Source organism: Entelurus aequoreus, linkage group LG17 (assembly GCF_033978785.1).
Source record: "Entelurus aequoreus isolate RoL-2023_Sb linkage group LG17, RoL_Eaeq_v1.1, whole genome shotgun sequence".
NCBI lineage: Eukaryota > Metazoa > Chordata > Actinopteri > Syngnathiformes > Syngnathidae > Entelurus > Entelurus aequoreus.
Window position 1 is genome coordinate 38,335,084 of NC_084747.1, and position 27,500 is coordinate 38,362,583.

The window sequence follows — 27,500 nt, forward strand, 5'->3', positions numbered from 1 at the left end:
GACTGTAAACGGGGCCTAAGACAGGCTGACAGCATGTGTACAGGATGTAAGCAGGATGTGATGTAGGTCTTCTTAACGGCCATGCCCGCATGTACAGGAAGTGATGTCTTTAAAATGGCTGCCCCCCGATGGCTTCAAGCACCATGCTAAATGAATGAATGAATGAAGCGTTCCTACGCCAAGACATGGTTCGCACACAGAGGCATATTTGGCGCCATGCAAACGTTCCAAATCGAGGTTCCACTGTGCCTGTTGTGTCAAGGAGATCTAAGTTTTGCATTCAACTTTTTCAAGTACACCAAAACGAAAGTGACCTAATTAAGTTGTAGTATTCAATGAGTTTCCCTCTCTCCAAGGATCGCCGCTTCCAGTTAACGCCCCATCCTCTGCGGTTTAGCTGAATAAAGGACAGCTCCTGCTCTGGGTAGCTGGACGGTGATATTGTCTTCGATTGTTGTTTGCAGGCGACAGTGACCCTTCAGGACAGCTGTCTCGAGATCCAAAAAATTCTCCTTCATGGGGGAGACAAATCTCAGCTCAAAACCCTCACTTCCCTCCAAAACACCCTGGTATACTATTGTCTTGATTAGTGTTTTAGCCTACAGTGTGTGAAATATTAACAGGGTACCGTTGTGCAGGATCAGGAGAGGCAGAAGGGCACTGATAAGAAGAAAGAGGAAGTTGAGAAGAAGAGTTTAGAGAGGAAGAAGGAGGAGGTGGATGAGGTGCAGAAACTACACGTGAAGCTGAAGCACCAACAGCAGCGCTGGGACAAAGAGTGTCTGGCCAGAGAGAAACAACAGGTCGGTTTCACTCCACGACATTGAATATTGAAGTGTGTGACATTGAATATTGAAGTACTCTGACGTACTCAATGTGTGACATTGAATATTGACGTATTCTGACATACTCAATGTATGACATTGAATATTGACGTACTCAATGTGTGACATTGAAAATTGAAGTACTCTGACGTACTCAATGTGTGACATTGAAGTATTCTGACGTACTCAATGTGTGACATTAAATATTGAAGTACTCTGACGTACTCAATGTGTGACATTGAATATTGAAGTATTCTGACGTACTCAATGTGTGACATTGAATATTGAAGTACTGTGACGTACTCAATGTGTGACATTGAATATTGACGTATTCTGACGTACTCAATGTGTGACATTGAATATTGAAGTACTCTGACGTACTCTATATGTGACATTGAATATTGAAGTACTCTGACGTACTCAATGTGTGACATTGAATATTGACGTACTCTGACGTACTCAATGTGTGACATTGAATATTGAAGTACTCTGACGTACTCAATGTGTGACATTGAAAATTGAAGTACTCTGACGTATCAATATGTGACATTGAATATTGAAGTACTCTGACGTACTCAATGTGTGACATTGAATATGGAAGTATTCTGACGTGCTCAATGTGTGACATTGAATATTGAAGTATTCTGACGTACTCAATGTGTGCAGAGTGAACAAGAAAGCGCACTGGAGCAGCGTGAGCAGCGCTGCATCCTGGAGGCAGAGAGGCTGCGCTACGAGAGAGAGGAGTTGGAGGCTCAGATGCTGGAGTATCGCAGCAATCTGGACCGACTACGCGACGGTCAGAAGAGCGTGGACCGAGAGAAGGAGAGGATCGAAGTCCAGCAGAGGCTCCTCCAGAGCTGGAGACACAACCGTCAGAGCAGCCTACCAGTTACCATTCCACTGGATGGATACAAGGTGGGTGGGTGTGATCAAACATTGTTACAACATGGGAACATCGTGTTATAAAATCAAGTGGCTGATAGTAAGATTTATCAAGTTTTTTGACAATGTGGACAGTTTAAAAATTATTTTAGTAAGCCCTACTGCTGTCTCTGACAGCGTGTGTGGATCCAAGAAGTACTACTTTGCGTTTTTTAAAATATACACTATATTGTCCAGCTATGCTATGTATCAGATACAACAAATCGACTTGAAATATAATAATCAGGATTATTTTTATCAATATTGAAATGACGATTATTAATCATCATCGGGTTTGGTAAAAAAGTGGTGGGAGTGGGGGCTTTAAATGCGACATCATGTCATTTATAATTGAAAAAATAGTGTGGTAAAAAGGCAAATTAATGCTAGCCATATATTTAAAGACACATATTTGTGTTTTTGTTCATTATTAGTTTCACCATAACCTATCACCACTATAACCTGCTACCCAAGAATGTACAACAATTCTTCTCAACAAAAGAGGAGAAATATAACCTTAGAGGAAAATCTAAAATTTGTATGCTCGTACAACACTTAAAACTTTTAGCATATCTGTATGTGGAATTAAATTATGGAATGGATTAACCAAAGAAAGCAAACAAAGCACCAATATGATTCAGTTTAAGAGACAGAAAAAGAATTGTGATGAATATCTTGAACCCTGGCAGCACGGTGGCACAGGGGTTAGTGCATGTGCGATAGGTATACAAAGTAGTCCTGAGCTCGGGATCTTTCTGTGTGGAGTTTGCATGTTCTCCCCGTGACTGCGTGGGTTCCCTCCGGGTACTCTGGCTTCCTCCCACCTCCAAAGACATGCACCTGGGGATAGGTTGATTGGCGACACTAAATTGGCCCTAGTGTGTGAATGTGAGTGTGAATGTTTTCTGTCTATCTGTGTCGGCCCTGTGATGAGGTGGCGACTTGTCCAGGGTGTACCACGCCTTCTGCCCGAATGCAGCTGAGATAGGCTCCAGCACCCCCGGGGTGAGATAACGATTATTTATGTATTTAATATTTGTTTATTTACTATGGTACATTATTTATTTATTCACTGTTCTGTTACAGAGAACAAGGAAATGGGATAAAATCGCTATGGTATGAAAAAGTGTAGGATTAAATAAGATCAGCTTCTTCCTACTCCTTTTCGGACGTGCTGTAATGACACAACTGTAAATGTGTGATGCATCACATTGTATCATATGCATGTTCGAAATAAACTGAAACTGAACTGAACTGAACTGAATCATCTATTACTTTATTATTTTATGCTTTTGTACCGCGTCATTAATTGGACACCCCTGCTTAAACTAATCATACATTAGCTCGTTTGTGGTGTAAAACATGTATAATAAATGACAAAATACAAGAATATAGCTATTATTGTAACAATTTACTCATCTAAAAGAGTCCTTCAATGCACAATTACATTTCCGCATTCCTTAAATTCATACGCATGAATTTCTTCTGTTTCAAAACTCCCCAGGTGTCAAGTCACAGCCGCTCAGGCAGCTTGGACACCAACTGTTGGACGTATGAGAATGATGGAGCTCTGCTGGCGTCCCTCCAAAAGACCCAGGCCGCCCACAATAACAACAACCCGCACCAGTATCTGCGCTCGACCCCGAGGCACAACCATGACGTCGCCAGCTACGGAGCGGACCTCAGCCTCAGCGCCAGCCTCTACAACAGCCTCAATGCCCTGCTGAGCCAGGCGCACGGAAAACAACCACAGGACTGCCTGGCGCACACAAACTACTCGAAGAACAAAGATTGCAGCCATCCTCTGAAGGAGTCTGTGCATCCCTTCAGCAGCAGAGTGCCAGCGCAGCCACAGACCACCAGCAAGCGTATGTGACAAGTACTATGATTCTGAAGCGAACGGACCGCTATTAGATTCTGTGAATGCACAAAAAGTGACGCATTTTTCTTCCTCTTGTCAGACTTCAGTCCACAGTTGGACCGCCATTCCCCGGGGGCCTGGAGGCCGGAGGTCACAAGTCAAGAACATTACGAAAATAACTACTGCTCCTCTCCCTCCCTTACCCCACTCCTGTCCCCACAGTCCTACCTCTCTCTCGAAGGACATCTCAGAGAGGATGGAGGCGAGGAGAACATTGTTTACCTCTGATGAAGCTTTTTGACATAAAACTGTGGATAATCATGAGGGAACATGTACTGTATATCTGCCTTTATTGGCGTTTGTGGCGACTCCGTGTTGTGCCTTTTCTTTCCAAACTTTGAAACTACCTGTAATGACTTTTGTCAGCTGGTTGGAGACGGATGATTAGAAAAGTACTCGTGATATTTTCCTTTCGCACTTAATATGCAGCACCTGTCCAACGTTTGGAAACACGTTCTCTTTCAATAGAATGCAAAATTGTCTCCAAACTTTGGACTGGAACTATGAATATAAATAATTTATGTGGAAAGACAAAATAGCCATTTCTCGAGCTATATATGTACAGCTGTAATTTCTCTCCTAAAGAGTGTCATCTTACTGCCATGTGATCTTAAATATTATTTATTATAATGCAAGGAAAAATAACTATACATGTGTGGATATAAGTATTGTATGTGTAGAAAGGGCTACATACAGTATGCACACTCTTCCCTTTCTCAGTGAAGTGCCATAATCCTCCCCTCCGCCTCCTTGGTAATTTATTACGTGTCAAAGGTTTCATGCACTGTACACAATGTTTGGTTTCTTCCCTTGTAATCGTTGTTACGTGTTAATGCTCATGCGGCTCATAAAGGTGGTTGTGTGCAAAAAAACTGTACTGTGGGATACCGCACTGTATTAGTTGAGTTCACTGGCTTAATAATGATTCAGAACAGCCCTTTTCAGACTACCTGGTGTCTTTGGCAGTACACTACGGTGAGTACACTGATACTTTTGATTAGGCTGACCATACGTCCTCTTTTCCCCGGACATGTCCTCTTTTGCGGGGGTGTCCGGGGTGTCCGGGCGGGGTTTCTTAAATGCCTCTTAAATGCCTCAAATGCATTTTGAATTAGGGTTGCATGTATTTTCAATGTACGTCCAGGGTTAAGTTAAGAAGGGGTTTAAAAAAAAAACTGAAGGTGCGCGCACATAGCAACATTCGTGAGGGAGGGGCTGAGAGACACAGCCAGAGAGCTAGTGAGTGGAGAGAGACATGAGAACAAGAAATGCCAAAACGTAAATGCAACTTCACGGATGATTTGCGGGAAAAGTATTTGTGTTTTTGTCCTGGCCGTGACACATGGAAGGCAGAATGCACTGTGTGCAAAGCAGCAACTATATCTGTGGCAAATAAAGGGGCCAAAGATCTACAAGCCCATATCGACACTCCAAAGCACAAAACAGCTGTGCAGGGCGAGAGCTCATCTGCTGTTTTTTGTTTAAATTTAATTAACTTGTTTTGAGGCATTATTTATGTTTACATTATATACAAGAGGTTATTTTGAATATTTCTACCTCTGCACTTTTTTTTCCCAAAACTGTGAATGTTACAGAATATAAGTGTGACTTATTTTGTTATACTGTCAACCAGTGTTGGCGTTAACACACTTTTTGTGTCTTTTTAACGCATTGAAATCAGAAAGGACGCAGATTATTAATTTTTTTTTACCATTTGTGGCCCACAGCTAATGTTTTAAAGGCCCACGGCACATTCTAAAAATACTATTAAAATTAACAAAAACATAAAAGTGAAATAAAAAAGCTTAAAGGTGAAATGTAATTTAGAAAAAGTTGCAATGTTGACTAATAAAACAAAGCTGTTTTTTTTTCTTTCAAACGGTCATTGCTCAAAACATAATATTGAATCAAAATCAACGTTATTATGAATTATTGACCTATCAAAGGTTCCGATTACTTCACATCAAATATTCCACTTTGAAAAATATTTTTGGTGGAAGATTTTGCATATTTTGTGTGTTTGCCATAAAAAACATAGTTTTGTTTGACAAAAAAGAGCGGAAAACAAACAAAAAAAACAACATAAAAAAAACTAAAACATTTTGAAATGAGGAATAGATCCGAAGTTGATGTGACTCCAGAGATTTAAGCGTTAAATATAAAATGTATGTATGCCCTGGCACACCATTATCATCATTTCATGACCCAAGCAAAACACTTTTTACACTTTTATACTGAAATAAATACACCTACAACTTATTAAATAAAAACATAGAAAAAACTAGCAGCAGTGGTAAAGTTTAGATCCATGAAGGAAAGAAGAAAGTGAATGAATGTTTATAACTGAATACATTTACATATGTGTTTTCTTTTGTATTATTTTTTTTAATGAATTAAGTAACGTTTATGACAACCTTTTTCCAAAACACAATATAAAATGTGAGATACAACAGGATAATGCATACATTTGTCATTTGTTTTCAAAACGCTTACAAAAAAGTGGGACCCCAAAAATTTACTGTGGGACCCCATTTTTATGACTTGATGGGGTCCCTGGGACCCCATTTTGAAAATTCCTAGCGCCAACACTGCTGTCAACAGAGGAGAAAAAATGCTTTATTTAAAAATATATATTATTTATAAAGCAAGTTCGAGTATCATTGGCAAATTTTCACCTAGTCCCGGCCTTGGAGTGCTGCCCGCCTTGGCACGCATATATGTGTCCTCTTTTTGGGATTTCAGAATATGGTCAGCCTACATTTGATAGTATTCTTTGTTGTTGCTTAGTGTTTCTTTTTGTTGTCATCTTAAGCAGAGCATCAGTCCCCTGAAGGCCATATGCTGTAAACCATAGATCCTCAGTAGAAATCAAATAAGACACATTAAAGACCATAAAGTGAGTATATCAAAGCATCATTTGCCTCTATGTAAAGTTTACATGAATCTTGGCTCCTGTGTTGATGATAATAATGTCCTGTATTTGACTGCTCATCTACCACACTGTTTCAGTGAGTGTTTCTTAGCACCTCCCCGAAAGCCAAGAAACCTTCGCAGTGTAACCTCAACAATGGCCACAGTCTTGCGCACCTGGTATGTGGCCACAAAGCCAGAGTATCTTTGTGAGTTTTACTAGAAACATATGCTTTTGTAAGGTTTGCAAACACAAAAATGTTTTTTTACTCAATATGACAGTATTCTTCTTAGAATCCTGAGATAATGCAAATGAAGCCATTAAATATTTATTCAAGCATAACTCCTAAACTAAACATGCAATGTCTAATAATGCCTGTATTATTGTATCTTTGTGACACGACACGACAACAAGCATATTGTGTGAGCACAAATGCATTTTTTTGTAAATACTGCTTCTATGTCTGTAGCATACAAGAAAATTGTCCTCAACTCACTTGTTTTACCAGCAGTTTAGAAAACAATGGCTTTGTGCTCAACCATTTTCAGTGGATAGCAAATCTATACTGCTATACAAGCTGCACACTGACTACTTTGAAGTGTGTATACTGTATGTTGTCTGCTGATAAAATATGTTGTAGTACAAATTTGAGCGAGTTAGGACAAAATGTTTTGAGAATATAGAAATAGATTGGATCAAAAACAACACATTTTGGTTTAATTTCAAGTGAACTGACCTCGTTCCACAAGCCAGTCTCGATTTCCATATTTGTATCCAGGTCTGAACCCTCAATGCCCTATACTGGCACCCAAATGTACATCAACAAGCAGTCCCTCGTTTTCATGCATGTTTTCAACGTGTGTGTGTGTGTGTGTTCTAGCTGACTCGTCACAATACGAGCGAGGTCACGGCCAAGTCATAGCTGGAACATCTGCTTCCCAAACAGCAACCAGACCACACAACAGTGCTGTGTCACGCGAGTGGAGACTGGACTTGACCCGTGTGAATGCAATTATTGTCCAATGTTTTTATTTCATCTATACTCTCAATATGGAAGTATTGAGACACACTAGCATACCCTTAATGATATTCATCAAAGTGTTTTATAATTAGACAAATGGTCAATGAATTATGACCAATTAGTTGCCTGTGGCCCTAAAATGACATTTTTCTCGATGTTTTTTAACGAACCTTGCTTAAATTTTACACATATGTTTGTCAGTCCTTGCAGTGTTAGTACCACATATTGTAAGAATTTAGCAAAACATTGAGACTTCTTGTAACAGCGCCACCACCAGTTTACAAACTACAGACCTGTTTCTTTACTTCCACAATTTTCTTAAATTACTGAAAAACTGTTTAACAACAGATTGGACAAATTAAATAATAAATGATAAATGGGTTATACTTGTATAGCGCTTTTCTACCTTCAAGGTACTCAAAGCGCTTTGACAGTATTTCCACATTTACCCATTCACACACACATTCACACACTGATGGCGGGAGCTGCCATGCAGCAGCCATCAGAGGCAAAGGGTGAAGTGTCTTGCCCAAGGACACAACGGACGTGACTAGGAAGGTAGAAGGTGGGGATTGAACCCCAGTAACCAGCAACACTCCGATTGCCGGCACAGCCACTCTACCAACTTCGCCACGCCATCCCTTCATAAATAAAATAACGGAAGAGATCACCAATGCAATAAATAGCAAAAAAAGTGCTCCTGCAGTGTGTATGGATTTAACATAAGCATTTGACACACTCAATCATAATATCTTAATATAGAAATTAGAAAGGTATGGAATCAGAGGGGGCAGCACGGTGGCAGAGGGGTTAGTGCGTCTGCCTCACAATACGAAGGTCCCGAGTAGTCGTGAGATCAATCCCGGCCTCGGGATCTTTCTGTGTGGAGTTTGCATGTTCTCCCCGTGACTGCGTGGGTTCCCTCCGGGTACTCCGGCTTCCTCCCACCTCCAAAGACATGCACCTGGGGATAGGTTGATTGGCAACACTAAATTGGCCCTAGTGTGTGAATGTGAGTGTGAATGTTGTCTGTCTATCTGTGTTGGCCCTGCGATGAGGTGGCGACTTGTCCAGGGTGTACCCCGCCTTCCGCCCGATTGTAGCTGAGATAGGCTCCAGCGCCCCCCGTGACCCCGAAGGGAATAAGCGGTAGAAAATGGATGGATGGATGGATGGAATCAGAGAGTTGGTCTTGAACTGGGTTAGAAGCTACTTAACCAACAGGAAGCAATACGTGAAGATTGGCGAACACACTTCTACAGAGCTGAAAATATTTTGTTACGTACCTCAGGGATCAATACTTGGACCAAAATTGTTCAATCTTTATATAAACGACATTTGTAAAGTTACAAAGGACTTAAAGTTAGTATTATTTGCAGATGATACAACTGTGTTTTGTTCAGGGGAGAACACACAGAAGCTAATACAAATAACAGAAAAAGTAAACACATTAAAAAGATGGTTTGACAAAATCAGACTATTGACGTGTTTGAATCTCAGTAAAACTAAAATAATACTGTTCGGTAACATTAGAAGGGAAAGTCAAACACAAATACAAATAGACGGAGTATATATTTAAAGGCCTACTGAAACCCACTACTACCGACTACGCAGTCTGATAGTTTATACATCAATGATGAAATCTTAACATTGCAACACATGCCAATACGGCCGGGTTAACTTATAAAGGCAATTTTAAATTTCCCACGAAACTTCCGGTTGAAAACGTCTATGTATGATGACGTATGCGCGTGACGTCAATGGTTGAAACGGAAGTATTCGGACACCATTGTATCCAATACAAAAAGCTCTGTTTTCATCGCAAAATTCCACAGTATTCTGGACATCTGTGTTGGTGAATCTTTTGCAATTTGTTTAATGGACAATGAACACTGCAAAGAAGAAAGTTGTAGGTGGGATCGGTGTATTAGCGGCTGGCTGCAGCAACACAACCAGGAGGACTTTGACTTGGATAGCAGACGCGCTATCCGACGCTAGCCGCCGACCGCATCGATGATCGGGTGAAGTCCTTCGTCGCTCCGTCGATCGCTGGAACGCAGGTGAGCACGGGTGTTGATGAGCAGATGAGGGCTGGCTGGCGTAGGTGGATAGCTAATGTTTTTAGCATAGCTCTGTGAGGTCCCGTAGCTAAGTTAGCTTCAATGGCGTCGTTAGCAACAGCATTGTTAAGCTTCGCCAGGCTGGAAAGCATTAACCGTGTAGTTACAGGTCCATGGTTTAATAGTATTGTTGATTTTCTGTCTATCCTTCCAGTCAGGGGTTTATTTATTTTGTTTCTATCTGCAGTTAAGCCTGATGCTATCACGTTAGCTCCGTAGCTAAAGTGCTTCGCCGATGTATTGTCGTGGAGATAAAAGTCACTGTGAATGTCCATTTCGCGTTCTCGACTCTCATTTTCAAGAGGATATAATATCCGAGGTGGTTTAAAATACAAATCCGTGATCCACAATATGAAAAAGGAGAAAGTGTGGAATCCAGTGAGCCCTTGTACCTAAGTTACGGTCAGAGCGAAAAAAGATACGTCCTGCACCGCACTCTAGTCCTTCACTCTCACGTACCTCATCCACGATCTTTCATCCTGGCTCAAATTAATGGGGTAATCATCGCTTTCTCGGTCCGAATCGCTCTTGCTGCTGGTGTAAACAATGGGGAAATGTGAAGAGCCTTTCAACCTGCGACGTCACGCTACTTCCGGTACAGCACATATGTCAGAGTCAAGGCCCGCGGGCCATATCCGGCCCGCGAGAAGGTTTTTTACGGCCCTTGGGATGATCTTGATTTATTATTAGAACCGGCCCGCAGACCGCAGATCTTTTACACGCACCAAGCGGATGCCGGTCCAAGGTTCCGAAAGGGGGCGAGCGGCCCGCCGGGACGCGCCTGCCGGCCGAAGGGCTGCAGCCCGGCCGTCAGTCGCGGAGCCCGCCGTGCCACGCGCGCCAAGGGGGCGGGCCGAAACCCGGCCCCGAGGCCCTGAGACTTCTGCTTTGTTTCCCCAAACCGCGCGTCACCGCCGGGCCCGCACCACCGTCGGGCTGCAGCCCGAGCGTCGGTGGCGGAACCCGTCATGTGCCGCGCGCGCCAAGCGGAGCGGGGGGGTCAAGCGGGCCGAAACCCGCAGGCCACCCCCTCACCACGAGGCCCTGAGACTTCTGCGTTTGACCCCTACGCGCGGCCCGTCGGGACGCGCCCGCCGTCAAGCCACGAGGGCCAGCCGTCGGGTCGCGGAGCCCGCCGTGCCACGCGCGCCAAGGGGCGGGCCGAAACCAGCGGGGGGTTTCGGGCACCCAACTCGCCTCCCTCCCACGGAGGGAGGAGGGGGGTTTAATGTGAACATTACTGTGCAATCACATATTTAGAGTTTTTACTCAATTCAAGTTTAAAAGTTAAAGTTTAATATTTGTTTTCACTGCATGTTACTTCTCCTTAAACAAAGTGTTGTTTTTGATTTATAGATTTTTGCACTTTATTTTATTGTATTTCAATTTAATTATATTTTAAAAATATTTCAGTTGAGTGGATGATAGAAAATTGCTATTATTGTTTTTTTCTTTGAAGTAAATTTAGCCCACTTTTGCTAAAATAGAAAATATAGGCTACTGATGGTGCCTTGAATACCGGTTTCTTTCATTTAATGTTCATGTTATGGGGATTTTTATATAAAGGAAATTTGTCTTTTGTGTCTGTTGAAAATTAAAGATTACTGACAGAGCCATAAGAAAATATTGCTTTATTTATCTGATCATATTGGAATATATTTGTTAGGTTTTCAGTAGGTTCAATTAGGTTCACTAGACTATATGCGTCATTTAAAAATTTTTCAATGAACATTCGAACAGTCCGGCCCTCGGCTTGTAGCTAAATTTTTTATTTGGCCCTCCGTCCATTTGACTTTGACACCCCTGCGGTACAGGCAAGGCTTTTTTTATCAGCGACCAAAAGTTGCGAACTTTATCGTCGAAGTTCTCTACTAAATCCTTTCAGAAAAAATATGGCAATATCGCGAAACGATCAAGTATGAACATAGAATGGATCTGCTATTCCCGTTTGAATTAAAAAAAAATCATTTCAGTAGGCCTTTAAAAGGTAAAAGAAAATGTTTGGGTGTAATAGTAGATGATAAAATGAACTTGAAACCTCATGTAAAAAATATACAACATAAAGTAGCAAGAAACACGTCAATAATAAATAAAGCAAAACATGTTCCAGACCAAAAATCACTTCATATTCTCTACTGCTCACTAGTGTTACCATATCTGAGTTATTGTGTAGAAATATGGGGAAACAACTACAAATGTGCGCTTCATTCACTAACGATGTTACAAAAAAGATCAATTAGAATAATACATATTGTTGGATATTGAGGACATACAACCCCTTTATTTATTGAATCAAAAATATTGAAATTCCATGACTTTGTGCATTTGCAAACAGCTAAAATTATGTACAAACTATATAACCTGCTACGCAAGAATATACAACAATTCTTCTCAACAAGAGGAGAAATCTAATTTAAAACATTATATGCTCGTACAACACTTAAAACCTTTAGTGTATCTGTATGTGGAATTAAATTATGGAATGGATTAACCAAATAAATCAAACAAAGCACCAAGATTAAAGTACCAATGATTGTCACACACCACATCTAGTATGTGTGTGACAATCATTGGTACTTTAATCTTTAATATGATTCAGTTTAAAGAGACTGTTCAAACTACAAGTGTTCACAAAGTACACAGAACATTAATTATGATGAACATCTTGAACCCTTTTTTTTTGTTCTTTTGAGATAGCGATTATGTATGTATTTAATATTTATTTACTTACTATGGTATATTATGTATTTATTATTTATTTATTCACTGTTATGTTACAGAGAACAAGGAAATGGAATAGAAATGCTATGGAATGAAAAGGGGTAGGATTAAATAAGCTCAGTTTATTCCTACTCCTTTTCGGACGTGCTGTAATGAAACAACTGGAAATATGTGATGCATTACATTGTATCGTATGCATGTTCGAAATAAACTGAAACTGAAACTGAAACTGAACGATGTGTTGTACTTGTCATGACAAATACGAGCACAGACAAGACAGTAAGGGTCCACATTTTGACACATTTTCACTGTTTTTGTGTGCAGGCGTAGAAGTTACACGAACCAAAACATGCCCGGGTGTCGGAATCTGCAGTTGTGCTCGTTTTAACCTGGAAACCACATGAATCAGCACTTTATTCGGCTCAGGCTCCTGCCAACGCCTCTCATCCGTCTGTGGGGACACGCCCACAGGCGCGCACATCCAGGAGCGCGCCGTGCGCGTCTCCGGCCGCCAGCTGCAAACGATCACCGGCATTCTGCACACCTGCACTTAATGAAGGACCTGCCTTCATAAGCTCGCAGAACCTGCCAGGCGGCGCCGGAGTATAGTCTTCTTTACCCTTGTAAGCGTCCTGTATCTGCCTGGCTTCCATCCCGCGAACTCGCTCCTTCCCTGTGACTTCCATGTTTCCATTGTTCTGATGTTCTTGTTGTCTTCCCGCAGCGCTTCCCGTGTTCCCCTGTGGTCCCTCGTTGTTCCCCCCCTTGCCCCCCGGACTGCCTTTTGGATTCTCGACCTCCCGCTTGGACTTTCTTCTGATGCTTCTCTCTCGCCCGGATCACCTGCCTGCCCCACGGACTGCCCGTTTGCTCTCGTCAACACTTTGGTAACACACTTCAGTTAATATATATATATATATATATATATATATATATATATATATATATATATATATATATATATATATATATATATATATATATATATATATATATATATATATATATATATAATAAATTAGTGAACCTTACTGCCATCTAGTGTCTGTCGCCGTCACCTCCCCTTAGTAACCATAACACTTTAACGATCATTAATGCAGGGGTCGGCAACCCGCGGCTCTTTAGCGCCGCCCTAGTGGCTCTCTGAAGCTTTTTCAAAAATGTATGAAAAATGGAAAAAGATGAGGGGAAAAAATATATATATATTTTTTTAATATGGTTACTGTAGGAGGACAAACATGACACAAACCTCCCTAATTGTTATAAAGCACACTGTTTATATTAAACATGCTTCACTGATTCGAGTATTTGGCGAGCGCCGTTTTGTCCTACTAATTTTGGCGGTCCTTGAACTCACCTTAGTTTGTTTACAATGTATAACTTTCTCCGACTTTCTAGGACGTGTTTTATGCCACTTCTTTTTCTGTCTCATTTTGTCCGCCAAACTTTTAACGTTGTGCGTGAATACACAAAGGTGAGTTTTGTTGATGTTATTGACTTGTGTGGAGTGCTAATCAGACATATTTGGTCACTGCATGACTGCAAGCTAATCGATGCTAACATGCTATTTAGGCTAGCTATATGTACATATTGCATCATTATGCCTCATTTGTAGCTATATTTAAGCTCATTAAGTTTCCTTTAAGTCATCTTAATTCAATGTATATCTCATGACACACTATCTGTTTGTATTATGGCTTCTAATTTGTTGCGGCTCCAGACAGATTTGTTTTTGTATTTTTGGTCCAATGTGGCTCTTTCAACATTTTGGGTTGCCGACCCCTGCATTAATGCTATCATGGAACCATATTTTGGTTCCTCTAGTACAGGAGTGTCAAACTCATTTTTGCACAGGGGTCACATGAAGAAAAATCTATTCCGACGTGGGCCGGACTGGTAAAATCATGACACGATAACTTAAAAATAAAGACAATTTTAAGATTGTTTTCTTTGTTTAAAAATAGACCAAGCAGATTCAGAAAATGTAGAAAACATAAAGCTTTTTTTACACTTAAATGTTGCGGTTAAAGGTATTCTAGCTTCATTCGTCGTCGTTAATACTTTCTGAATCAACGATGTGATAATGTTCATCAGTCATATAGGTGGAATTGAATCTGGCAGAGTTTTAAAATGATCCCGATTATGTTCAATTGTAATCCATCAGAAAATGAAATTAAAAATAATCCATCCATTTTCTACCGCTTGTCCCTTTCGGGGTCGCGGGGGGTGCTGTAATGTCATTTATAATTGAAAAAATAGTCTGATAAAAAGGCTAATTAACGCTAGCCATATATTTAATTACACATATTTGTGTTTTTGTTCATTAGTATCACCATAAACTATCACCATTACAACCTGCTACCCAAGAATGTACAACTCAATAATATCAGTGTCAAATTATAGCATGTTAATAATGTAATTTACTAATTTTCCTCCACTGAAGTAATACCATCATGTGGTTCATTCTGTACATATGTAGCATCATCTATAATACAACTTGTGAATTTGGACTCATTTCATTAATCATAGATAAAGTTAGAAGGGGGTACATATTATTTTAGTATATTTATGTGTCCAACACGAAATGTACAGATTATGAAAAGCATACATTTAGGTAGAAATGTCACAGTTTACATTACAATCAAGACATAGTGCATAGCTCCGCCCACTCTTGCAGCAGCACATACAAAGAATCGCTATTGCGACATTTAGTGGACACATTTAGAACAGCAATTTATTTCATTCAAAATGCTCATTTTTATACTTACCATATTTTCCGCACCATACGCCGCCCCGTGTTATAAGCCGCACCTTCAATGAATGGCATATTTCAAAACATTGTTTACCTATAAGCCGCCCCGTGTTATAAACCGCACCTACGCTGCGCTAAAGGGAATGTCAAAAAAACAGTCAGGTCAGTCAAACTTTAATAATATATTACAAACCAGCGTTCTAACAACTCTGTTCACTCCCAAAATGTAATGTGCAAATGTGCAATCACAAAAATAGTAACACTCAAAATAGTGCAGAGCAATAGCAACATCAATAACTCAACGTTGCTCGAACGTTAATGTCACACAACACACAAAATAAACATTTAAAGCTCACTTTCTGAAGTTATGGAGTCGTAGATCAACAGGGACGGAGCTGCGTGAAAAAAGTCACACTTCGCGTAAACTTCTCTCAACCACTAGCTCATCTTTTCTTCATCCATCCCTCCGAGTTAGCTTTTATGATGACGCCGGCTGGAAAGTTCTCTTTTGGCAAGGTCTTCCTATTGAATATCACCATGGGTGGAAGTTTCTGGCCATTAGCATGGCAAGCTAGAACCACAGTGAAGGACGACTTCTCATTCCGTGGTGCGAATATTCACCGTACGTGCTCCCGTTGTATCCAGTGCGGTTCACAGGAATATCAAAAGTCAGTGGAACCTTGTACGCGTGTCTCTCAGTAGGAGCCATTTTGTGGTCTTTACAGAAACACACAAATGAAATGAAACGTAATATCCGCGCGCTTCTTCTTCTACGGGGGCGGGTGCTCACCTTGGCGGTTGCTTACAGTAGAAGAAGAAGCGCTTCCTCTTCTATGGGGGCGGTTGCTTACCGTAGAAGAAGCGCTTCCTCTTCTACGGGGAAAAAAGATGGCGGCTGTTTACCGTAGTTGCGAGACCTAAACTTTATGAAAATGAATATTAATATTAATCCATATATAAGGCGCACTGTCAGCTTTTGAGAACATTTGTGGTTTTTAAGTGCGGCTTATGGTGTGGAAAATACGGTACCAAACTCATCTCGTGGGCCGGATAAAACCTGTTTGCGGGCCTGATCCAGCCCACGGGCCATAGGTTTGACACCCCTGCTCTAGTACAGTGTTTCTTGCCCATTGTTGGGCCACGAGCACCCCTTCAAGGGCCGCCAAAAATATATTTCTCAGCTGAATATATTTAAGCTGTATTTACTATTTTATTTTTTAGTTGTCCCATTCTATCGCTGTTGTTCTACACCTGCGGTGTCCAAAGTGCGGCCCGGGGGCCATTTGCGGCCCGCAGCTAATTGTTTACCGGCCCGCCACACATTCTGGAAATGCTATTGCAAAATTAAACATTACAAAAAGTGGAATGAGGTGAAATCTAACTAGAAAAAGTTGCAATGTTGACACAAAGCTGCCATGCAGGCTGTTTTTTTCTTTTGTCTCTATTTTTATTTTTTTGCCATTGCTTTAAAAAAACAAAAACAAAAAAATCAGTTATAATGAATTATTGACCTATTCAAGGCTCCAATTATTTAAAATATTTCACTTTAAAATGTTTTATGTGGAAAATATTGCATATATTGTGTGGTTGCCATACAAAAACATCGTTTTCTTTGACAAAAGAGCATAAAACAAACATAATAGTTTAAACGTAAAATCGACAGATATATCTGAAGTTGATCTCGTAACTTAATTGTTGAAAGTAAAAAAAAAAATAATACAAATGTATCACTTTGAGTGGGGCACCTTTTGTATCCTAAATATATTTAATGGGATTTTATTTATCTTTTCACTGTGATTACTCAAAAATAACAATGAATTAATATCAATGGTGTCCTGCATTATTGATGTTTTTAAGGCTCTAATTACTTCACATCAAACATTGCTTTCTGAATGTTTTGGGCAGTGGGGGAAACACTGCATATTTCAGTTTTATTATAAAAAACAACGTTGTCTTGACAGAAAAGGTATAAAACCTTTGGTTTTTTAAATTTTATATCAACCTGAAGTTGATATACTGTAGAGTTTTACTGTAAGCGTTAAATAAAAAAAATTTAAAAATAATTTGACTTGTTTTTAACATTTTAATGACTTAGACCCTTTATGGTCCACGGGAGCCCTAAAGGGAAAAAAAACCCAAATCCATATATTTTGTTATGATTTGAAAATGAAAACTATCAAAATGGCCCCCGCAAGCTTTAATTTTTCTGTGTGCAGCCCTCAGTGGAAAAAGTTTGGGCACCCCTGTTCTACACTATGGCTTCTGTATTGTTGATTTTGTCTATTCCAGTGATTCTCAGACTGTGGTACACATACTCCATCTAGTGGTATGACAGAGAATCAATTAAATATTTAAACACAGTGTTACTGTTCAAACTGTAATGTTACAGTAGCCAAAATGTTTAGTATACTTGTTAAATTAAACCTCTGCCTTGCTTTTAATTAATATTTAGACCTACTACGCTACTGTATTTTAATATTAGTCGTTATAGTGGTTTTGAGAACCACTGGTCCATGGCTCTGCACTAGTCTATTTTATTTTATCTATTAGTTCTTTCTTTTTTATTTCCCTTGAGAGTGTTATCCTTTTCTCAATAAAGTTTGTCTAAGTCTGGGGCTAAACTCACAGAAAAGTTTCTTAAGCGCAAAAATTATGACTAAAGTGACCTAAATTTTATTGACAGTTTTTATAATAAATATATTATTTAGTATAAATTTAATTAGAACTAATTTGTTTTAGCACTGTGTAATTGTATGTACATTTATTTATCAGATTTTATGAGTCTCTTTTGCAGTATATTTGATTGTTAGTATGTATTCTTGTAATTGACCTGACCTAAGCCTTGATAATAATCTATAATCTTTTTTTTTTGTACGAGGCCAACAGTGTTTTTGCGGCATAAGTAAATAAAAAAAGTTCAGTGGCCTTTTGACTTGACTGGGTATGAATTAAGGTCTCCAGATGCCATCTTAGTTGTTCTGGTTTCATGCAGCAAAAACAAACCTGCGGCCTATGCAGGCTTCTTTCAGTTCTGTACACCCATGTTCCGCTGTCTTGCCAGGGTGAACAAGCCCAGCTGGAGGCGAATAAAAACATGAACACCACGCAGCGACCCACCCATGAGGTCCTGCCCCCCATTCAGAAAGTACAGCATTAGTTAGATGTTTTCACATTTATCGAGGTTCACAGTACACTACAAAATGCTGCGACTTATAACAAAATGTCTGCAGTCATTTAGTAAAGCATTCCAAGGAAGGTTGATGAAATATATCAAAGGCAATGTGCTTAGAATACCCTCAGAACTGTGCGATTTGAGGTTCCATATATGTAACAATACTTTGCATACACAAACACACACACAGCTTATTTGTTCCCGAAGGAGTGAGTGGCCATGTTGTGCCTCACTGAGTTCATAGAGCAAAAACAAAATCCAGCAGGCACAGTTTCCAACATTCAGAAGGCTGCAGTAAGAAAAGCAGAGTTTACCAAAAAAAAAAAAAGGAAAAAAGTGAACACTTTTGCATGGTGACGAGGAGAAAAGTGCTCCACCTGCATCTCAGTCCACACTTTTTCTAGAAAAACTGGTATTTTACTCCCGTGTCAAATCTTCACACCGACGTTCTTTGGTGAACTCTCGCTCTCACCTTCCGGCGCTTTCTGGAAGGCGACCACACGGGCGAGCGTCAGCAGGAATGTTTTGTGACGGTGTTTGACTGTGGTTACCTTTGTGGTGGGGACACCATGCACTTCCACAGCACGGCATAGAGGCCCAGCAACATTGCGATGAACAAGGCAGCCGCAATAGCTCCTGCAAGCACACACATTTAAAGAAGAAGATGCATCAATAGATCTTAGGGATGTTTTACACGGCCTAACATCTATGTCGTGATATATACTATATTGCCAAAAGTATTTGGCCACCTGCCTTGACTCACATATGAACTTGAAGTGCCATCCCATTTCTAACCCATAGGGTTCAATATGATGTCGGTCCACCTTTTGCAGCTATTACAGCTTCAATTCTTCTGGGAAGGCTGTCCACAAGATTGCGGAGTGTGTTTATAGGAATTTTCCGCCACTTTTCCAAAAGCGCATTGGTGAGGTCACACACCAATGCAATTGTGCCTTCTCGACACAGTTGGTCGAGAAGGCCTGGCTCTCAGTCTCCGTTCCAATTCATCCCAAATGGGTTCTATCGGGTTCAGGTCAGGACTCTGTGCAGGCCAGTCAAGTTCATCTACACCAGACTCTGTCATCCATGTCTTTATGGACCTTGCTTTGTGCACAGTCATGTTGGAAGTGGAAGGGGCCTGCTACAAACTGTTACCACAATGTTGGGAGCATGGAATTGCCCAAAATGTTTTGGTATCTTGGAGCATTCAGGGTTCCTTCCACTGGAACTAAGGGGCCAAGCCCAACTCCTGAAAAACAACCCCACACCATAATTCTTCCTCCACCAAATTTCACACTAGGCACAATGCAGTCCAAAATGTACCGTTCTCCTGGCAACCTGCAAACCCAGACTGGTCCATCGGATTGCCAGATAGAAAAGCGTGATTCATCACTCCAGAGGACGTGTCTCCACTGCTCTAGAGTCCAGTGTGACGTGCTTTACACCACTGCATCCCACGCTTTACATTGGACTTGGTGACGTATGGCTTAGATGCAGCTGCTCAGCCATGAAAACCCATTCCATGAAGCTCTCTGTGTACTGTACGTGGGCTAATTGGAAAGTCACATGAAGTTTGGAGCTCTGTAGCAACTGACTGTGCAGAAAGTCTTTGCACTATGCGCTTCAGCATCCGCTGACCCCTCTGTCAGTTTACGTGGCCTACCACTTGGTGGCTGACTTGATGTTGTTCCCAAACTCTTAAATGTTCTTATAATATAGCCGACAGTTGACTTTGGAATATTTAGGAGCGAGGAAATTTCACGACTGGATTTGTTGCACAGGTGACATCCTATGACAGTTCCACGCTGGACATCACTGAGCTCCTGAGAGTGGCCCATTCTTTCACAAATGTTTGTAGAAACAGTCTCCATGCCTAAGTGCTTGATTTTATACACCTGTGGCCGGGCCAAGTGATTAGGACACCTGATTCTGATCATTTGGATGGGTGGCCAAATACTATTGGCAACATAGTGTACATTACAGCCTCCTGCAATAACGATGAAAATGGAACCATTTCAAAATGGGTTACAAATTCTCCTTACTTAGCTTGCTTCTCTGATGCACAACAAACACAACACACTTTTCTAAAGAATATGGCGGCTCCGTTGCAGACTTCTCGACTCCTGAGTGATGCAATGTTTTGGTCAGCGGCTTCATTTGGCTATTGGTGAGTGACTACAGCTTTATTTACACATCGAGATGAAGGAAGGGGATAGTTGCAGGATATCATCAAGTACTACTAAATTGCTAATAAAAAATAAAATGATTAAGAGTTTTGGATGGATAACATGAGATATGTGTAAAAAAAGATCAAATTGATAATAGAATACCAATTCCTGGCAGACATGGATATGCAATTATTAAAGAATAGAAGTTTAAATCATCAGATAGAAGCATTTATTGAGGAAAAGTATTAAGAATACGTCAAAATACAGTCGTGGTCAAAAGTTTACATACACATGTAAAGAACATAACGTCATGGCTGTCTTGAGTTTCCAATAATTTCGGCAACTCTTATTTTTTTGTGATAGATACTTGTTGGTCACAAAAAACATTCATGAAGTTTGGTTCTTTTATGAATTTATTAGATTAAACAAAAATTTAGCTGTTTGGCCACAATACCCAGCAATATGTTTGGAGGAGAAAAGGTAAGGCCTTTAATCCCAGGAACAGCAAACCTACCGTCAGGCATGGTGGTGGTAGTATTACGCTCTGGGCCTGTATTGCTGCCAATGGAACTAGTGCTTTACAGAGAGTAAATGGGACAATGAAAAAGGAGGATTACCTCCAAATTCTTCAGGACATGGGTCTTGGATGCGGTTGGGTGTTCCAACAGGACAATGACCCCAAACACACGTCAAAAGTGGTAAAGGAATGGCTAAATTAGGCTAGAATGAAGGTTTTAGAATGGCCTTCCCAAAGTTCTGACTTAAACGTGTCAGAAAACCAACAAATTTAGCTGAACTGCGCCAATTTTGTCAAGAAGAGTGGTCAAAAACTCAACCAGAAGCTTGCCAGAAGCTTGTGGATGGCTACCAAAAGGGCCTTATTGCAGAGAAACTTTCCAAGGGACATGTAACCAAATATTAACATTGCTGTATACTTTTGACCCAGCAGATGTGGTCACATAATAAATTCATAAAAGAACCAAACTTCATGAATGTTTTTTGTGATCAACAAGTATGTGCTCCAATCACTCTATCACACAAAAATAAGAGTTGTAGAAATTATTGGAAACTCAAGACAGCCATGATATTATGTTATTTACAAGTGTATGAAAACTTTTGACCTCGACTGTATATACAGATGCATCAAAAACTATAATAAAGACGTAATAGCAGTTATTCCACAACAAAACATAGTGAAAGCATTAACGACAAGTTATCGTTTTTACACTGGAATTAATAGCAATTACATGGCAGTTAATTGGATAATTCATACACTGATGGTGGGAGCTGCCATTCAAGGCCCTAACCACAACCCATCAGGAGCAAGGGTGAAGTGTCTTGCTCAAAGACACAACGGATGTGACTAGGACGGAGAAAACTGGGATCGAACTTGGAACCCTCAAGTTGTTGGCACGGCCGCTCTACCACACAAGCCACACCGTCCTGTCACAAAACAAGATTTAATATATGAAATAGTTCCGATAATCTTAAGAATTAGTAAAGCGTGGTAACATTTCCCTGGGTACAGGCTCACGTAGGAGTTGTGGGTAACGAACTAGCAGATCGGTATGCAACGCAAGCAACAACCAAAACAGAAATAAACATGGACATTAATTACAGTAAAGCAGAAGGGAAAAGTATAGTTAAGAAAGAACTAACCTGCTCAGTGGCCTAATGGTTAAGTGTCCGCCCTGAGATCGGTAGGTCGTTGAGTTCAAACCCCGGCCGAGTCATACCAAAGACTATAAAAATGGGACTTGGGGGTTAAATCACCAAAAATTATTCCCGGGCGCTGGCCGCTGCTGCTCACTGTTCCCCTCACCTCCCAGGAGGTGATCAAGGGTGATAGTTCAAATGCAGAGAATAATTTGACTACACCTAGTGTGTGTGTGACAATCATTGGTACTTTAACTTTAAATAGAAAATGGTAGAATAATTGGAATAAAGAAAGAAAATGGAGGCAGTATTACAGAGTCCAGAGGAGTGTAAGAGTAATAAAAGGTGGCCATAGAAATAGGAAAGAGGAAGATATCATTACTGGAATGAGGTTAAGATGTGCATATTGTATATGTGAAATTAATAAGGAAACATAACACAGGGATGTGTGATTATAGTCACCGAAAAGAAAATGTAGACAATGTATTAATGCAGTATATGCATCCATTTTCGACATGAAATACAATAGAGATGGGGAAATAATGAAAAATAAGCTTAAGAAAGAGAAGGTTAGTACAGCAGTGGAGGATATTTAAAGATTGCATTTAGAACATGTAGGGTACAAAGCAATTAATTTTTTTTTTTTTTAAAGACAGGGTTGAAAAAAATAATTTAGGGTAGAGTACCATCTCAATTCAAACAATAGGTGGCGGTAATGCACACCACAAGCTTGCAAACTCCCATTAAAAGAAAGAAGAAGAAGGCGGGTCTTGGCATCTCAAACTATCTTTCACAAACAACAGCGCCAACATTTAAACCCACTCAACATTCTCCTGCTTGCTAAAAGCGGTAACTACCCAATTTTGTTCACTGTTGATTCAATGTTTCTCCTTGAGTTTCCTGACTAATATGTACTGTTTACAGCTGCTGTAAGTCTATCAGTGTCCTGTTTTTGTTGCAAATCTGTGTAACATTTATTTGCCTCTTCTCTTGGAGAGTTCAGGCTTGAAAAAGAGACTAATGTTAGTCTCGATGTGTGCATGTGTGTCAGTTACAGACTTGTAAATATAAATTTAGACCCCCTAAAGCAGTGTTTCTCTTTTTTTTAATTTATTTCAAGGTAAGTCTTTACCTTTGACAGTGTACAACTGGAACCAAATAGACCCAACACTGTCAGAGTTACAGACCTTATAAGGGTCAATTTAGACCACCCTAAAGAAACCCACAGAGTCCTTGGAATCCAATATGAACAACTGTAAAACAGCATTCAATCAAACATAGGCCACGGTGCGTGCAGAGCCGCTGGAGGTGAGGACATCAGTCTTAAAGGCCTACTGAAACCCACTACTACCGACCACGCAGTCTGATAGTTTATATATCAATGATGAAATCTTAACATTATAACACATGCCAATACGGCCGGGTTAACTTATAAAGTGACATTTTAAATTTGCCGCTAAACTTCCGGTTCGAAACGCCTCTGAGGATGACGTATGCGTGTGACGTAGCCCGGCGAACACGGGTATGCCTTCCACATTGAAGCCGATATGAAAAAGCTCTGTTTTCATTTCATAATTCCACAGTATTCTGGACATCTGTGTTCGTGAATCTGTTTCAATCATGTTCATTGCATTATGGAGAAGGAAGCCAAGCAAGCAAAGAAGAAAGTTGTCGGTGCGAAATGGACGTATTTTTCGAACGTAGTCAGCCACAACAGTACACAGCCGGCGCTTCTTTGTTTACATTCCCGAAAGATGCAGTCAAGATGGAAGAACTCGGATAACAGAGACTCTAACCAGGAGGACTTTTGATTTGGATACACAGACGCCTGTAGAGAACTGGGACAACACAGACTCTTACCAGGATTACTTTGATTTGGATGACAAAGACGCAGACGTGCTACTGTGAGTATGCAGCTTTGGCTTTTTTTTGCGTATGTACGTAACTTTTTTAAAATATATAAGCTTTATGAACCTTGGGTTAGGTGAACGGTCTTTTGGGCTGAGTGATTGTGTGTGTTGATCATGTGTTTGAATTGTATTGGCGTGTTCTATGGAGCTAGGAGCTAGCAGAGGAGCTAGGAGCTAGCATAACACGTACCGTAAGTGCGCGTCACGTACGTAACTTTTTAAAAATATATAAGCTTTATGAACCTTGGGTTAGGTGAACGGTCTTTTGGGCTGAGTGATTGTGTGTGTTGATCAGGTGTTTGAATTGTATTGGCGTGTTCTATGGAGCTAGGAGCTAGCAGAGGAGCTAGGAGCTAGCATAACAAACACGCAGGTGTTATTATGCAGGATTAATTTGTGGCATATTAAATATAAGCCTGGTTGTGTTGTGGCTAATAGAGTATATATATGTCTTGTGTTTATTTACTGTTGTAGTCATTCCCAGCTGAATATCAGGTACCGTGAGTATGCAGCCTTGGCTGCTAAACATTCGATAACTTGACCGTATGTGCGCGTCACGTACGTAACTTTTTAAAAATATATAAGCTTTATGAACCTTGGGTTAGGTGAACGGTCTTTTGGGCTGAGTGATTGTGTGTGTTGATCAGGTGTTTGAATTGTATTGGCGTGTTCTATGGAGCTAGGAGCTAGCAGAGGAGCTAGGAGCTAGCATAACAAACACGCAGGTGTTTTTATGCAGGATTAATTTGTGGCATATTAAATATAAGCCTGGTTGTGTTGTGGCTAATAGAGTATATATATGTCTTGTGTTTATTTACTGTTGTAGTCATTCCCAGCTGAATATCAGGTCACCCCCGGCTCTCACAGCATCTTCCCTATCTGAATAGCTTCAACTCCCCACTAGTCCTTCACTTGCACTTTACTCATCCACAAATCTTTCATCCTCGCTCAAATTAATGGGGAAATTGTCGCTTTCTCGGTCCGAATCTCTCTCACTTCATGCGGCCATCATTGTAAACAATAGGGAACTTTGCGTATATGTTCAACTGACTACGTCACGCTACTTCCGGTAGGTGCAAGCCTTTTTTTTATCAGATACCAAAAGTTGCAATCTTTATCGTCGTTGTTCTATACTAAATCCTTTCAGCAAAAATATGGCAATATCGCGAAATGATCAAGTATGACACATAGAATAGATCTGCTATCCCCGTTTAAATAAAAAAAATTCATTTCAGTAGGCCTTTAAAGTAGTAGTAGAGTGGAAAAAACAAGTTGACTCTATATGCGTATTTGTGTTTCATTGTATCCAATAAGGGCAGCACGGTGGGAGAGGGGTTAGTGCGTCTGCCTCACAATACGAAGGTGCTGAGTAGTCGTGAGTTCAATCCCGGGCTCGGGATCTTTCTGTGTGGAGTTTGCATGTTCTCCCCGTGACTGCGTGGGTTCCCTCCGGGTACTCCGGCTTCCTCCCACCTCCAAAGACATGCACCTGGGGATAGGTTGATTGGCAACACTAAATTGGCCCTAGTGTGTGAATGTGAGTGTGAATGTTGTCTGTCTATCTGTGTTGGCCCTGTGATGAGGTGGCGACTTGTCCAGGGTGCACCCCGCCTTCTGCCCGATTGTAGCTGAGATAGGCTCCAGCGCCTCCCGCGACCCCGAAGGGAATAAGCGGTAGAAAATGGATGGATGGATGGATGTATCCAATAAACCAGGGGTCACCAACCTTTTTGAAACCAAGGGCTACTTCTTGGGTACTGATTAATGCGAAGGGCTACCAGTTAGATACACACTTAAATAAATTGCCAGAAGTAGCCAATTTGCTCAATTTACCTTTAACTCTGTTATTATTAATAATTAATGATATTTATCTTTGTGGAAACACTGATCATCTTAATGATTTCTCACAATAAATATATATAGAAACAGATAAATATCAATATGCAACACTTTATTTTTATATTTTCTCTAAGTGCACATTTTTCAAATTGAACATTTTCAAATGATCACTTCTAAGACAGTCTTGTGAAATCACAATATCCCATTTTAACTAGCTAGCCACTAACATTTTTGAACAAATCATGAATTACTTTGCACCATGTTTGTACAAATAATAACTCATGTAAAATACAAAAGTAAACTCTCAAATTTTTAAATCATGTCACACTTTGAACTGGACACCAAATCTGTTATCTGTTTCTTTGTCAGTTAGTGGGAAGCCTGGCATTGCATGCTGTTAACTAGTGTGTTGTACTCTGGGGCCGTACTTATCAAGCTTCTTAGAATTACTCCTAAGAAGTCTGCTAAGAGTTGACTTAAGAGTAAATAAATTCTTCGCTGAAAGCTGCACTTAAAAGTTAGTTATCAAGCGTCTTACTCACACTTTCAGCGAAGTGTAGGACTGAATCTTAAGTGTCACACTCAGAGCTGAATTACGACATTACTATGTGCCGTAAACGGAATTTTAGGTGACGTCATTTCTGTGTCCATAGAAATGACCAATCACGGAAGGGAATCCGTTGTCTAAGAATAAAGAAATATCTTGGAAATATTTAAGTGGACAATGGGAGTGTATATTTTGACAATAAACTACAAAATAATACAAAACAAACTAGTCCCCGCCGGCACTCACGCTACCGCTCCCTCTCTTCTCTCGCCCACACACTCACTGACGTCACTCACCTCACAGCCACACACATACGCTACTGTCATAACATTTTCTTTCCAATTCATTAATTAGGCAACTAATTTGAAACTGGTGTGGGTGGCTCTATATATACTAGCCCACTGCAGACACATGCAGAAATCAACAAGGAATCGAAAAGTATTACATCTGTGACAAAAATAATATCCGCTCTGTCTAAACGATACCGTTGGATCAGCTGCTTGTCATCAAAAAAAAAACCACATTGTTCCGTTCCCTGAACGTTCGCGCACGTCTCTCTCGCCTCAGTGCCATCCCCTGCTGGCAACTCCTAACCACTTAAGACACCTCTGAAGGTCTCTTAAATATCGTGGAGAGTAGGAGTGATTCTTAGACTTAAGAACGTTGATAAAAAGCTTTTATTCTTAAGTTTGAGAGTAGGACTAAATTTCGCAAATTCTCAGGACTTAAGTGTAAAATGGCACTCTAAGAAGCTTGATAAGTACGGCCCCTGGTGTGTAACTTGACACTGCAACTCTGAGTGAGTCTTGCAGATGTGCATCAGTGAGGCATGTTCTGTGTTTGTTCTTGATGAAGTTCATGTCAGAAAAGGCTGATTCACAAAGATAAGAATTTTCCTCATTGTTTGCAGAACCTTCTTAATCTTTTGGACATATTTTCACAGCAATCTGGCCTTAAGCTTAATTATGATGAACGTAAAATGTTAAGGATCGGAAATCTAAAGGGAACGTCCTT

General features: G+C 40.4%; 2 protein-coding genes across 12 annotated transcripts in view; one reads left to right on the plus strand and one right to left on the minus strand.

Moving 5' to 3' along the window:
• Positions 1-4,764, plus strand: part of LOC133632878 (rho guanine nucleotide exchange factor 28-like) — an 87,113-nt gene extending 82,349 nt beyond the window's left edge. For 4 of the 9 annotated variants that reach the window (XM_062025660.1, XM_062025659.1, XM_062025661.1 and 1 more), the window contains 5 exons: positions 465-569; positions 639-803; positions 1,491-1,742; positions 3,253-3,616; positions 3,710-4,763. In XM_062025660.1, the coding sequence (XP_061881644.1) occupies positions 465-569; positions 639-803; positions 1,491-1,742; positions 3,253-3,616; positions 3,710-3,897 (1,074 nt within the window). In that variant the 3' untranslated portion in view covers positions 3,898-4,763. Of the gene's footprint in view, positions 1-464; positions 570-638; positions 804-1,490; positions 1,743-3,252; positions 3,617-3,709 lie in introns of all 9 variants that reach the window. The other 5 variants (XM_062025657.1, XM_062025656.1, XM_062025658.1 and 2 more) reach the window with 2 other exon arrangements.
• A 13,467-nt stretch (positions 4,765-18,231) lies between these two features.
• The window catches only part of sb:cb288 (uncharacterized), a 16,285-nt gene continuing 7,016 nt past the window's right edge, over positions 18,232-27,500 (minus strand). The window contains exons 4-5 of one of the 3 annotated variants that reach the window (XM_062024242.1): positions 18,918-19,002; positions 18,232-18,851 (exon numbers count right to left, since the gene is read on the minus strand). In XM_062024242.1, coding sequence (XP_061880226.1) covers positions 18,835-18,851; positions 18,918-19,002 — 102 coding nt within the window. In that variant the 3' untranslated portion in view covers positions 18,232-18,834. Of the gene's footprint in view, positions 18,852-18,917; positions 19,003-20,936; positions 21,978-27,500 lie in introns of those variants that run through there. The other 2 variants (XM_062024241.1, XM_062024240.1) reach the window with 2 other exon arrangements.